At 43.2% G+C, this 16,119-nt stretch overlaps 1 protein-coding gene across 1 annotated transcript in view; it reads left to right on the forward strand.

Moving 5' to 3' along the window:
- The first annotated feature begins 258 nt into the window (after positions 1-258).
- Positions 259-16,119, forward strand: part of LOC137432500 (pituitary homeobox 2) — a 95,324-nt gene continuing 79,463 nt past the window's right edge. Inside the window, exons 1-2 of the mRNA XM_068124492.2 lie at positions 259-578; positions 4,814-4,876. Coding sequence (XP_067980593.1) covers positions 4,831-4,876 — 46 coding nt within the window. The 5' untranslated portion in view covers positions 259-578; positions 4,814-4,830. The remainder of the gene's footprint in view (positions 579-4,813; positions 4,877-16,119) is intronic.

Below are 16,119 nucleotides of genomic sequence, written 5' to 3' on the forward strand. Positions count from 1 at the left end.
AAATCAAACATCTCTGGGGTCATCGCGTTGACGGCCAAAGCTTGCATCGTCACCAGTCCACGTCGCATCGCTTCATTTACGAACTTTTTGCGTTTAATTCCTCGTAGAGGAGCGCGCTTCAAAGGCCATTAAGAGGGAGCATTGTGAGGAAGAATCGAGATCTGGCGGTTGGGGAGGTGGAGGGGTGAAAGCGATGGATAACAATGGGGGAGGGAAAAGGGTCGCGCAGAAAGGAAGCGAAACAGCGGTGGCACTTGTTCCGTCTTGATGTTTCCGAGCAGGTGAAGCGAAGAGCGAGGGCGATGCCCGCCACGGGTGCCGCGACAACGCGGTCGAGCGCTCCCGGAGCACGGCTAAAGAGCAGCTCCGAGAGGGGCTGCGTGTCCGCTCCCGCTTCCTTCTTTATCGTCACCGCACCCCCTCTGCGGGCTGACGTCAGGCACTCCGAAGCTTGTAATCGCAATGGCCCGGGCCACGAGGTACCAAAAGCGGCGAAGCTCGAGCGAACACGAAGCAGACGGACGAGCAACCCGAACGACGTCGCTTGCTCCCGCGTCTGAACCTACAGGCCATTGTTGGTGAGTGAGACCGGAGATGACGAGCCGGAAGTTTATATAGTAATTTATAATAACGCATGAAGGTACAAACACGCGTTCTCTTATTAAAATACGACAAATTAACTTTCCGCCAATTCGAAGTGGGAGTAATGCGGAATATGGAAGTGTGTGTTTATGGTTACACTTTCTCGGCTGAAATCGAACGTTTGTTCAAATAGAGGTTTAGCGATCAATTTTGGTCAATACAATTACAGTGAGCAGTCCACAAACACAGAGGCAGAGGAAACGAAATGAAGTATCATGAAGTTTATTAAGTGAGGGAGTTAAAAGTGCTGTGGAAGGACAGCTACAGCAGATCGATAATACGCGACTAAAATAAACGTGTTTCGAAAAAACGGTTTCGTTTGAAGAGTCTCGTTCACTCTTTATCTCGAGTCGTCCGCCTGCTCATCTGGGGTAAGAACAACGTTTTATTACGTCACTTTGGACCTCTTTACCCTCTAAACCTCTCGGAGGTGAATAATGCGTTAAGCAACTCATTCATTCAGTACGCAGCCTGTGGTTGCTGGTGTGCCGCTGATGCAGTGCCCCCTGTAGGTCAGAGTCCCAAGAATTTGGAATTTGCCACGAAGCCGGAGATAGCTCGCCGACTCTTCGCGAACGACATCGGGGATCTCTAAGATCCACCAAATAATTCCGGCGGGTGGGACGCGGCACACACACGTTGATGAATCACCAAGACTGTGAAACACCAGGATGACAACTTATAACTTGGTCGGGATTCAATCGCATTCTAGAGGTGAATGTGCGAACCTCCAGGCCAGTTCACCGATGAACTCCATGCTGGCCTCGCTTCCTTGAATAGTACGCCACGTGCAATCACACTCGTTTGTTTATCGAAAATATTCAATTTTTCCAAAGTCCGACCGGCACAGCATATCACAACAATGTACATGTGCGCGTGCGTGCACGTATGTGTGTGTATATAATATATAGATATACATAATATACAAATACATATACAGATACAGATATACGTACATACATATAGATATACATATACATATAGATATACATTTACATATAGATATACATATACATATACATATACATATAGATATACATATAGATATATACATATATATATACATATAGATATACATATACATATAGATATACATATAGATATATACATATATATATACATATAGATATACATATACATATACATATACATATAGATATACATATAGATATATACATATATATATACATATAGATATACATATACATATATATATACATACATATATATATATATATATATATATATATGTATGTATGTATATGTATATATATATATATATATGTATACATATATTTAATTGACATATGTGGAAAAATTACATTCCCAGACCAGGAATCGAACCCAAAGGTTCCTGGTCTTGGTGTATAATTTTCTCACATTTGTAAATTAATTCTTTATAATGCTGTTAATTTATATATCTATATTGAAAAAAATAGGAGAAACTCCACACTGTGGTTGGGGTGCCTCCTTTGTATAAAATTTATAACTGGAAGAAATTGAAAGACTTATTGAGGAATGCGAGCTTCTGTGCGGTCATTATTAGTGACAAGGTTTTGGCGAAATCGTCCTTCATCTTGGTCTTCCTGAAACACCAATGTACAGATTCTATAGGAGCAAGTGCGTTGTTTTAAACACGATTTGGGAAGTTCCTGACACACTTTTGCACATCGTTCGTTATTTTCGTTTCAAACTGTATATTTGAATGACAGTATTCCGAAGAATGATCAAAGTCAGTTTTGATGACGCACATCATCAAAAGACAGATTACATCGTGAAAGGTGCTCTGCGCGAACACCAGCGACAAGTGAGGGCATTGGATGGCAGATATGAGCCTTGCGTTTTAGTATACACCTTATTTTGCTTTGCGAAAACATTAGGGGAACACGTGTTGACTTATTCGTGTAATTTAGCGAATAAAGTTCAATATCACAGTTAATATGTCTGTGCACACAGTAGGAGGTGCGGCCGTCGTTGTGCATGCTAATAGTCACAGAAGCTAAGGGACCGTTATCTCGCTGGACATCTCAATTAACCGTTAATCCGGTGATTTTATGCAAACACACAGGCAGGAGGGAGCGCAGCGAATGCTCTAATCTTTCTGATATACACTACCAGGAGTGGATCGACACACGCGCTCAACTACGGCAAGTTTCGTGCAAAAATAGGTCATTTCATTATTGCGATATTGATCAATCCCATCGGCAGCATCATGTAAACGATGCAAACTGAAACGCATCCTTACCTCGTGGGGTGTGATGTATATTGCTTGAGAAAAAGGTCATCATACACCATGAGCGTCTTAATTATTTAAACTCAGTAAGGGTGGAACAATACGGGTGTGCGTGATATTTGTAATGGTGGTGTGCGTTCTTATATTTCTTCGGATCCATTGTACTCGACCAGATATGGTTCTGACAAACAATGTAGTACAAGCTTAATGTGTATCTTCTGACACAAATACTGGAATATATATGTGTGTGTGTGTGTGTGTGTGTGTCTGTGTGTATATATATATATATATATATATATGTGTGTGTGTGTGTGTGTGTGTGTGTGTGTGTGTGTGTGTGTGTGTGTATATATATAAATATATATGTGTGTGTGTTGGTTCAGAATGTTATCGCAATGCGATACTCAATTCCAATGTATATATATATATGTATGTATATATATATATATATATATATATATATATATATATATATATATATATATATATATTAGGGTGGGCTTCAAAAAATCAAAATGCAGATTTTCTCCGGGACATGGTCTATTTTTGTTCCTTTTGGTGTCAAAGGAAACCACACCAAATTTGAATGGAATCCAATAATATTTAGGGGTGCCACATCAGTGATGAATTTTCCCCCATGCAAAAATAGGAATTCCCATTTTTTGGGCTGTATATACACAAAATAAATACATAATTATATAATTATATATATATATATATATACGTGAGCAGGCTGGCCAGGATGTAGGCACACTCACCTCTAAGCCATCTAGCCTGGGTTTGAATCACGACTCGCCTATAAACTGCCGCCCTGGTGTTTCACAGGCAGTGTGATTCGTCAATGTATGTACTGGCCCTTCGATGGATGCGAAGCTGGACGTCCAATCTTCCAACATTATTTGGTGGACGTTAAGGATCCCACACTGTCCTTTGTGAAGAGTAGGCAAGCTATTGCCAGTGCTGATGAACAAATTCCAAAATATCTGCAATTAATACTGCTGGGAAGGCAATGGCAAACCACCCAGTTTAACCCGAGGCAAGAAACAGCTTTTGGCAGCACCGACACTGTAACAGAGTAGGGTACATCAGAATCAGAAGCTGAATATATGCATATATATATATATATATATAATTTTTATATATATATATATATATTGGGGTGCAAAAGTATGAGTCCAACTGGAAATCTATTAATTGAGATGTCATAACAAAATTGATCATTCTAATGTAAAACAACACTTCAATAGAAAAAATCAAATCCGTCTTCACGTACAATCAATTATATGAGTGTGACGTAATTTTGCCTTGATAACTGCCTCGACTCCAAATGGGGTTGATTTAATTAGTTTATGGATTATGTTCGAGTCAATCTTTTCCCAACAGTATTGTAATGCGCTCCAGAGCATATTCAGACTGCTCACATAATTTTTATCTTTCTCTCAAATGTATTCATCCTTTATTTATTCTGTTAAGACAAAGTGTCAGTCAATAATAATTACAATAAATTTAAGAATATGGATACATATCATCTATATTGTGACAAATTTGTGTTTGAAGTCGTGATTTGTCAAAGCTTGGCACATATATATATATGTATATAAATCCCTGTACTGTTTAATGAAAAATCAAAACATGCCTTTTCTTCCACTATTGTGTGTATTGTGAGTTCTGAGAACTTTTTGATACATAGTACTGTGCTGTATATGTGAAGTGTATGTGTGTATACGTCGGGTTTCAGAGGAACATACACTTGCAAGGTTTTTATTTATTTATTTATTTGTAGTGTTTTAGAGGTGTATTGTTCTGTCTTATCATTGAAGCATACCAAAATGTTCGATACATGTTGTAAATATTGTACAGATCTTTTGGATACGTGTAGAAGTTTTACAAGAAATCTCTGGCCGTTTTTCTACTTATCCACCATTATCTTTCCTGCAGAGCACCTACAAAAAGCAATGGAAGTCGGAAGCGTTGTTGCACTGTCCTCCTGTTCAGAATCAGGTAAAAAAAACAACAACAACAACAAAAAAAACATCCACAACAACTGAATTAAATTCGTGATTTGATGTAAGAGACATGATTCCCTCAAACGTGTTGGTCAATATGAATACGAGGCAGTACATTTCAAGCGGTTATTTCTGTAAGCCGAAAAAAGGAAATCTATGTACTGTCTCTGGTCGCTCACTTACTGCAGTGGGCAATGCCACGTACGTTTTGCGTAATGTAAACCTTGAAGAATGAGCAATGCCACCACTGAAGGCAATATTGCATCAAGAAAAGAAAATTCAATCTGTGAGAAAACAAAAAAGAACATTTTTCAATTGGTGGAAGAAAGTCGTGAAAATTAAAAACCACTCTTGAAGCACAAAAACCAGTTTGACAGGAGACTTCATGGACAAATTCCCTAAAAGCAGCGGAGTGTGCAAGTGGTGTGATGAGGCAGGAACTCGCATGACAAAGAGCGCCCGTCAGTCAAGTCTTAACATGAGCGCTCGACCATTGAACGTAAACGTGGTTCATGCCCTCTTGTGATGCTGTCAGCAATGTGGAACTACGAGCTAAAGACGAAGAAACAACTGTTGCTGATTTTAAATTTCTGAATAGATATCACATTTACTTTGTGGCTTTTTAAGTGAAATTTTGAAATTTGTGAGTTTGTGTTTTTTCATAGTTCATATAATGAGTATATTTATATTTTTCATTAATTCCCCAATTATTCCCCCCTTCCCCTTCTTGGAAGGTGGGTTGGGAAAGGTTTCATGGCCAAAATATTAAATTAACCAGACAGCGAGGCTTGACTTTAGAATGAAGATGACAGGAATTTGGCCAGTTTGCCGGCAATACCTCGCTTGCCTTTTGTGAAAGACCCCTTGCAAATATTTAATGTTCACCAACTACCAATGCTGACAGATGGGTCCTCAAGCCCAACACCTTTCTAATGAACACCGCAGAAATTGATGATTCACTCTCCATGTAAAACACCAGGCTGACTAGATAGATCAAAGCTGGTTCTGCATACTCGTAAACTACCCAACCAGTATATATGTATATATATTCCACAACAATGTATATATATATATATATATATATATATATATATATATACATTGTTGTGGAAATGACTTCTAAGGGCTAAGAATGTTTAGACAAGAATTGCTATTTCCCTTAATTTATGTTTTGGTGAGAGTGTGATGTAAAATAAACTGTACTAATACAAATGTGTCGATAATCGTATCGAAAGCATGTCATCTCCTCTCCCAATGTTTGTGTCTCAATCCAATTTTCCTTAAAACCCCCATCTACTGCTTTATTCTCCGTAAATCTGTCTTCTGTGTCCCTCATAAAGAAAGCAGCCTTGTGGGCCAAGAGAGGCAGCATTTCTGGCATGCTCTCGCCAAGTCTTCAACCTTCTGGAGGACACGAGCAGTTTAGGGCTTCGGCTTGAGTGGTGCCTGAACGACCATTGAGCGCAGAGCGGGCACGGCGAGGTGATGTCACTGGGCGGGGCACAAGCTGAGGTTGTATAAGGGCTGGCGCACAGTTCAACTGGAGAGTCATGTCTGCAGTAGAGGTCAGAGGAGGGTAGCAGATGCATGGCTGACCAAACATGGAGTCAGCACCTCCCACCATCGCCCTGTCCACTCCTCTCCCACTCAATGCTATGGCTCCAGCATAGACCTAGCTCTCCATTCTCACCTGCGGGACCACGGCCCCTGCCTGCCTCTGGCCGCTCTGGACAGACCCTGTCGGACCTGCGGCACCTGAATGGCCCATAAAAGGGTATTCCGTGTCTTGACTTCTTCTCCCTGGTCTTCTACTGTGGTGTGCTTGAGGCCTTAAGATTGGATAAGTAAGATCTTCCACCCGTACGAAACCCTGGCCGTGTATTTCATTTATTGTAAATTAACTAGTATTTTTTTCTGATATATGATTTCCCTTCTAATCCCCCCCCCCCTCCGTTTTAAATACTTGAGGAACTCACTGGGTCCCTGAGTCATCCCTCTCAAAGGATTTTAAAGTTGGCTTTAAACCCCTTTGAGAAGGCAGTCGGGTTTTCGGCGCTAAACACCCATTGTTAAATTCACCTCCTCGCCAATGAAAACAAACGCTCAAGTCTCATTCTGACTGCAACCCCGGCAGGGCAAAGGTACCTGTGTGCACCGCTCGGCCAGCCAATGGCAATTCCAAATTGGGCTAGGTATAGGAAAGAATAGGCCCTTAATCCAGCCCTGAGAGTCTCTACCATTTGGCCGACATGAACCGCATAAACATATATATAGATTCAAAACCAGCACGTTCCTCCAAAAAGGTTTGTTACCGAGTTCAACTCTCCATTTTTTAACAACAAGGAAGGAGCAGACCTAGTTTTAAGCAACATTTCAACTACTCCACGCAGAATTCCATATGGAGTGGTGAAACGTCACCTGAGACTCATTCTTCTCCTTCCTGTTTGTTTCACATTGGGGTCGTATAATCAAGCCACTTCTCACTTTTAATTGGAAGAACTTGTTTTTTTCATGTATAATAATAATAATGATAATAATAACTAGAACGACACTCAGTTTTTTTTTGTTTTTTTTACACAGACAAAGTTGTATTTGTAGTTGTACCCCGAGTAAAGTATATAAACATTTATAGCTGGATTACCCGGCGTTGCTCAAGCGAAAAAGAAACTAACATCTATCTATAATTCCAGTAATCTCTGTATGTGTGTGTGTCTGTGTGTTTGTCTGTGTGTATGTCTGTGTGTTTGTCTGTGACCGCTGTTTCTCGACAACCACGGGTCCGATATACTTGAAACTTGCCAGGTATATTGCTGGGGACCTGAGGATGTGCCTTTTCAAGGTTTCATATTAATCGGAGAAGTAGTTACCGAGCTATGGCGATTTATTTACCAAACTCCGCAAGCCGTTCGCTTTGGCTTTGCGAATGGACCAAACCATTTCATGTAAATAGAGGGGGGGGGGGGATTGTCACCGTACTCGCAAGCCGTTCGCTTTGGCTTTGCGAATGGACCAAACCATTTCATGTAAATAGAGGGGGGGGATTGTCACCGTACTCGCAAGCCGTTCGCTTTGGCTTTGCGAATGGACCAAACCATTTCATGTAAATAGAGGGGGGGGATATAATTTTAGATATATATATAGTACGGGCACGCCCTCGTATTTGAAATGAAGGCAAATATAATGGGAAAGTAATTACATCCAAATCAGAATCCATCACAAATGTCAAATCATCATTTTACCTTTTCGTTGAATATATGCTGCTGAATGTGCCATTCATCACGTTTCTGAGATAAGTATGATGACGTTCAGGAAGGAAGAAGAAGCCTTATCACAAACTTTGACCGCTTCAGAATTGTTTGATTATTTGTGTTCAAATGTCTGGTGATTGTTTTGCATTAATTATGCTAATGTGTACTTGTATATAACTGTCATTAATCAAAAAGGCTTAGGCACTGTAGAGCGATTTTTTTAAAATCCAAAAAAACGAACTTTCTTTTTTCCCAAAAAAGTTTTTTTTTTTTTTTTTTTTTTTTTTGGCCTAAAACACTCCCAGGCACTCACGGATGAACCGCGGAAAGTTTGACGAAGATCCGTTCAGCCATCTCTGAGAAAAATGGTGACACACAGACAGACCAACGGCTCTCTTAAATAGTAGATTACCCTCACCAGAGGAGAGGGTATTGCATTTGAGTCTGTTTGTTTGTCCGCACAGAATAAATATGATTTTCTCTGCAACCATTTTTTTTTTTGAGGCTCGTGTCAGAGCTATAAACATCAATCACAAAAAAAAAAACAACAAATGGACACACAAAACATACAATAAAGGGAGCGGGAGACAAGATGGGGGGAGAGAGGGAAGCACACAAGTACAACAGCAGAGAAGAGGGACATCGGAAGATCTGTGGGATGGAGAGGGCTTGGGGGGAGGAGGCATGGGAAGGCGGGGGGTGGGGGGGGGAATATATAAAACACATGGACACTGCTAGGACTTCCAGTAAAGAAAGAAGTCGGTATTTCAAAAAGGTGGATCTGGGGTGAATTAACGGGGGTGGAAAAGATCAAGGTTTTGGATGGGTGAAGACAAGAGATGGTGGTGAACAACTGTTTTAAAGACCTGGAGGGAGGAGTGGGATTGAAGAGAGTGAGGATTGGTCCGATTGACAGGAAATTACACCATAGGTGTAACTACTGTATAATTCCTTAATGATAATTATGATGTCATCATGACTCATATGTCACGTGGTATGGGAGCCATCTTGGAAAAACGGAAAAACTTTGCACCTCTATATATTTCGAAAGCGCTGCATCGAAAAAAATTGAGACATGTCTCATTGCAAAGAACTCTCCATGTGGAATAACATATACTATTAATGATGATGTCATAGGTGCCTCCATTATGACGTCATAATTCGATAAGTACAAAGCTTCATCCGATCAAGATGAAATTTCTTGAGCATCATCTAGGGACAAATTGGTGAAGAGAAAAAAAATATGATGTCATCGGTCACGTGGTTCGACCGCCATATTTGTTTTCACACAAAAGCCTTAAAAACCACTGAAAACACGTGCTGGCGAAGCCGATGTATGATTCGCGCAAAGATTTGAAAATGTTTCCCTGATTGCAACGTACCCGGAACCCAGTGGATTTTCATTGTAATTTGTTGGTCGATGTGCGTGTCCTGTTCCAACGCGGATAACATCACGCACGGCCGTGCTCATCTGTCAGCGCAGAACAAAGGGCCGGCGCGTACGGGCTGCAGCATGCGTCCTTGTGAGCGGGCGTGCTGCAAATTCTTAGCAATGTAAACAACGTTCCACTCTTGTTTTACTTTTCAGGAGCTTATCTGCGTGTGCGTGGTATTTTGTTAAAGTGTTCTTTTTGTTTCACTCATAATAACACAACGTTAAAGAAGCGTTTGCATAAAAAGACCTTCATTTCTGACCTGCACAAGTACTCGGTATTCACATTGTCTTTTATTTGCAGTGAAGCGTTAATTTCAAATGAACATCGCACCAAAGTTTCGCACGTAAAATTAATTTATGGTATGGAATGAAGATCTCTTTGTTGGGTGAGGATGAAGAAAAGCGAAAAGTGCCCTCTTCGTTCAAAGCGACCCCTCGCGGTCTTCGTGTTACTTTAACCCGCAATCCCATTGATGAACATGACATTTTCAGTTCAGGACATGAGGACATAATCCGTTTTCTCCCATGTCACGTGTGATGAATTATTCACATATTGGACTCCAATAAACACATTGATACATTTCCTTTTCATCAAGTATGTACGAATGCATATCAGTCTTGTCATATGCATGTTTCTTTTTCAGTATCAAATGTATGAATGTGATATGTACATAAAAAAAAAAAAAAAAAAATATATATATATATACATACATACAGTCACGTGAAAAAGTAAGTACACGCCATGTAAAGTTTTGACTTTTTCAACATATTTCAACATACAGCTATTTGATCTTCATTTCAACAATATTAATCGATAAAGGTGATATAATATAACAAATATCATGAAACATTTACATATCGTAGTCCATTGTATCATTTAAATAAACATAAATGCAAATTTGGCAGATGGAAAAAGTAAGTACACCCCATGAAATGTTTTTAAAATCTTTTTAACATATGTGGACATATCAATATTTGATCTTCATTTAAACAGTATCTATAGATAAAGGTGATCTAATTGTACAAAAAACAATGAAAAGTTGAGTTTGCAATAATTTATTCAACAAAAAATTAACAGAGCTGTCATTTCCTTCTGTGGAAAAAGTAAGTACCCCCTTGGCTCTAGTAGGTGGTATTGCCCCCTTTGGCAAAAACAACCTCAAGTAGGCGTTTCTTATAACTGTCTACCAGTCTCTGACATCGACTAGGAGAAATTTTTGCCCACTCCTCCATGCAGAAATCTTTCAGCTGTGCGATGTTTGAGGGGTTTCTTGCATGCACAGCTCGTTTCAAATCCCCCCACAACATCTCGATGGGATTTAGATCCGGGCTTTGACTTAGCCATTCCAGAACCCTCCATTTCTTTCTTTTCAGCCATTCCTTGGTGGATTTACTGGTATGTTTAGGGTCATTGTCATGTTGCAAGGTCCACCTTTGATTGAGCTTCAACTTGCCGACAGATGGCCTCACATTATCCTCAAGCACCGTCTGGTACAATGAAGAATTCATAGTGGATTCTATGATGGTGACCTTCCAAGGCCCTGATGCAGCAAAGCTGCCCCAAACCATAATATTTCCACCACCATGCTTTACAGTTGTGTCATGTATGCAGTGCAAATGTTCATCGTTGTATCCCTACACCGGGACCGGGTTGTATCCCTACGCCAGAGCTCGGATGGCGCTGCTGTGAATCGGGCCTTGATTGGCAGAGTGAATAAACGCGTACGACAATTGATCGCAGTTTGTCGAGATACTTTACATGGCGACGAAGGTAAACATCTAGACCATGACATCTTTCGGCCATATCGATGAATTCGACCCTCATGAGGGGGATTTTGACACGTATTCTGAGCGTTTGTCTTTCTACTTCGAGGCGAACGGCATTGCGACCGAAGGCCTGATGAAGGCCGTCTTCCTGTCCGTTTGCGGAGGTGAGACGTTCACACTCGTTAAAAACCTGATTCGGCCTCGGACAATCCAGGAGCTCACGTATGCAGAGCTCAAGGCCGCTTTGAAGGAACATTGCAACCCATCTCCTTCAGTCATCCTGTGTCGGTTTAATTTTTACATGTGCAGACAGCAGCAAGGTCAGTCGATCGCAGACTTCATTGCACACCTCAAAAAACTGTCACATCTGTGTGAGTTTGGGGACACGATTGATGACATGCTTCGTGATTTGCTGGTGGTTGGCATGTCCGATGACCGCACTCGTAGACGCCTGCTTGCTGAGAGAAGACTGACGTTCCAAAATGCCAGAGACACCGCAATTTCCATGGAAAGTGCTGAACGCAACGCTACAAGCATCGGTGCCACTCGCTCATCTGGTACCAGCCCTGCTGTGAATCGGTTGGATCATGTTCAGCCACAACGTTGGAACAAGGCTCCTCGTCAGAAGCCAGTGCAGTCTCAAACCCACAACAACTGTTTTCGGTGCAACGGAAAGCACCCTCCGGAGACGTGTCGGTTCAAAGATGCCACCTGCCATTTCTGTTCGAAAACTGGCCATATTGCTCCAGCTTGCATCACTCGCAAATCGGGAAAAGGAAAAGCTGCTGACAAGATTCATCAGTTTATCGGTTCGGAGGAACCCGAGCTTGACCAGGTGAGCTCTGTTTCCGACAACTCAGAATCGTATGACCTGCTTCATATTGATTCTCACCATAGGCGGGACCCTCTTCTTGCCAATGTTGTCGTCAACAATCGACCATTGCAAATGGAGGTCGACACTGGTGCGGCCGTCTCGCTCATCAGCCATGCTGTTTTCACAAACCTGTGGAGTGATGCTGACCGACCCCATCTGAAACCTACTACCTATGGACTCTCCACCTATACAGGTGAGAAGATTGTTCCCTGCGGTACATGTGATGTCACGGTGGGCTACGATAACCGTGAGTTTCACCTACCCCTGATCGTCATTCCTGGAAAGGGCCCTTCCTTACTCGGCAGGAACTGGTTGAGCATAATTCGACTGAAGTGGGAAAGCATTCATCAACTCCGGGCAGCCAATGTTTCTCCTACCGCAGCATACACACTCAAAAATGTGCTGGATACGTACCCGGATGTCTTCAAGGATGAGCTTGGAACCTTGAAAGGACATACGGCTAAACTCAGGGTTGACCGGGATGCCAATCCTATATTTTGCAGGGCTCGCCCAGTCCCTTTCGCCTTGCGTGAGCGGATTGACAAGGAACTGGATCATCTTGAAAATCTGGGGATCATCGAGCAAATCCAGTATGCCGAATGGGCGGCGCCCATCGTTCCAGTCATAAAATCGGACCAGTCCATCCGCATATGTGGAGATTATAAAATGACCGTGAACAGGTGTTCTTCATTGGATAAATATCCAATCCCGAGGATCGAAGACCTCTATGCTCGTCTCACGGGAGGCAAGACTTTTACGAAACTCGATCTCAAATCCGCCTATCTACAGCTCTGCTTGGACGAGAATTCGAAACAGTATCTTACCATCAACACGCATCGTGGGTTGTATAGGTACCACCGACTTAGTTTTGGAGTGAAATCTGCACCTGGAATTTATCAGCGTGTCATGGACAGTTTGTTTGCCGCCGAACGCAACGTCGTTTGTTACCAGGATGATATTCTGGTTACTGGTCGTACGGACGCGGAACATCTACAGAACCTGGAGAGAGTTCTGAAGAAGATTTCGGACTCCGGCCTACGTTTGCGTCGAGACAAGTGCAAGTTTATGGTGCCATCAGTCACGTACCTGGGTCATACGATTGATGCCGAGGGTCTACACCCGACAGATGAGAAAGTCCGAGCTATCAAGGATGCTCCTTCTCCACGAGATGTGACCGAATTGAAGTCATACCTCGGTTTGCTTCAGTTCTATGGTCGTTACATCCCGAATGTGACCGACGTTTTGGGCCCCCTTTATCGGCTTTTGAGGAAAGGAGTCTCCTGGAGCTGGGGGTCTAGTGAACAATCAGCATTCCAGACCTCTAAGGATCTGCTCAAATCGTCCAATGTTCTCGTTCATTTTGATCCAGAGAAGGATCTTGTGCTGACATGCGATGCCTGTCGGTATGGAGTGGGGAGTGTATTATCGCACGCGATGCCTGATGGTACAGAAAGACCGGTTGCATTTGCATCCAGAACGTTGACCCCGGCAGAGAAAAACTATTCCCAACTTGACAAGGAAGGATTGGGAATCGTTTTCGGCGTTGGCAAATTTCGCCAGTACCTTCTTGGACATCATTTCACGATTCGCACTGATCACAAGCCGCTGATCAGTCTGTTTGGTCCAACTAAGGCGACATCTGACACACTACCGCCCAGGATCATCCGCTGGTCCCTGTTTCTCGCTGCTTATGACTACACCATATGTTATAAGCCCGGTTCGTCTATCACAAATGCAGATGCCATGAGTCGGTTACCCCTTCCAGAATCCGTTGATGATTCGCCTACACCAGGATCCATTATCGCACTGATGGATCATCTGGAAGATTGTGCTGTCGATTCTGGCCAGATCCGCACTCATACTCGACGAGACCCCGTTCTGTCCAGAACTGTCCAGGCTGTACAGCTTGGATGGCATTTGCTACCTGAGGGTGACCCAGATTTTGCGGCTTTTAAAGCACGTAAAAACGAACTCAGCGTGGAAAATGGTTGCCTACTCTGGGGATGTCGTGTCGTGATCCCGAAAAATCTGCGTTCCAGGGTCATGGATGAAATCCATGACTGTCACCCCGGGATTGTGAAGATGAAGTCACTCGCCAGAAACTATGTGTGGTGGCCGAATCTTGATGCTGATATCGAACATCATGTTCGACATTGTTACCCCTGCCAGAGCACCCGGAATACACCTGCGAAAGCGCCACTGCATCCCTGGGAATGGCCCAGCGAACCGTGGCATCGCCTACATCTCGATTATGCCGGGCCTATTAACGGCAGCATGATTCTAATAATTACGGACGCGCACACAAAATGGATTGATGCCTATGTGACGCGTGGTACTACGTCAGCCATTGTCATCGAAAGACTCAGACGCTGTTTCGCCACTCATGGTCTGCCCAGGATGATCGTGAGTGATAACGGTTCGTGTTTTTCCAGTACCGAGTTTGCCAAGTTCACACGTCGGAACGGCATCAAACATAAGTTTGTCAGCCCACATCACCAGGCTTCAAATGGCTTGGCCGAACGATCCGTGGGAATCATCAAATCCGGATTGCAGAAACTTCAGGAGGGAACCCTGGAAACAAAGCTGTCTCGTCTCCTGTTCAAATACCGCATCACGCCACAATCAACAACCGGTGCAGCTCCGTCTGAGTTATTGATGAAACGACACTTGAGATCGACACTTGACAATCTCAAACCAGACATATCATCAAATGTTTATCAGAGCCAGCTTAATCAAAAGTTGGTGCACGATAAGACGTCCAACAGTCGATGTATCAACATTGGAGATCCAGTGTTTGCCCGAAATTTTGGTGCAGGTGCGACGTGGCTACCGGGAGACATCATCGAGAAGCCAGGTCCACTGTCCAGTGTGATTCGCCTGCAGGACGGCCGCAAAATTCGTCGACATCAGGACCACATAACCTACCGTCACTGTGAGTCGATGGAGCCTGTAGCATCGTCACAGTCAGGACAACAGTTCGACCCGCCACTGCCGGAGATCGTCGTGGCCGCTCCAGCCAGCTCGGATGCCCCGAAAACCTCTGCAAACGCTACACCCTTCGTGGAGACCAAAGGAATCACCTCGGACTCTGTATCCACTGGTACACCGCGACCCAAAGGAATCACCTCGGACTCTGTATCCACTGGTACACCGCGACGCTCAATGCGTGAGAGAAAAGCACCCGACCGGTTGAATCTTTGAAGATGTTTTTTTTCACGTTGACACATGTTCTATTTTCACGTATTTTCATTATTCTCATAACCGTTTGCACACATATTTTCACATGTTTTGGAAATGTTGCTTTTGAAATGTCAATTATGGAAATCTAGCACGTATATTGCTCTTGGTAATTTTGGACTTAAAGGGGAGGATGTCATGTATGCAGTGCAAATGTTCATCGTTGTATCCCTACACCGGGACCGGGTTGTATCCCTACGCCAGAGCTCGGATGGCGCTGCTGTGAATCGGGCCTTGATTGGCAGAGTGAATAAACGCGTACGACAATTGATCGCAGTTTGTCGAGATACTTTACAAGTTGGTATCAGGTTCTTGTGGTCAAATGCTGTCTTTGGTTTTCGCCAAACATGTCTTCTGGTACTGTGGCCAAATAGCTCTACCTTTGACTCATCTGTCCAGGGCACATTGTTCCAGAAGTGCTGGTCTTTGCCCAGGTGATCATTGGCAAACTTTAGTCTTGCACTGATGTTCTTTCGCAAAGCCGAGCAATGCATGCGGGTGGTTGGTCTCCTGTTGGTTGGGTCCGTCCGGCATTTTCGATTCTGGGGAGGAGGCATACTTGGGCCGAGGTTCCAGGCGCCATCTCTGCGCAGAGCCTTTCGGTCTCCGGCACGATGGCCCAACCTCCCCCGGTCGGAGCAACGCGCCCGCCAGGGGGCGAAGGTCCGACCTCTCCT

Source organism: Myxine glutinosa, chromosome 8, assembly GCF_964187855.1.
Source record: "Myxine glutinosa chromosome 8, kmMyxGlut1.1, whole genome shotgun sequence".
Classification (NCBI taxonomy): Eukaryota; Metazoa; Chordata; class Myxini; order Myxiniformes; family Myxinidae; genus Myxine; species Myxine glutinosa.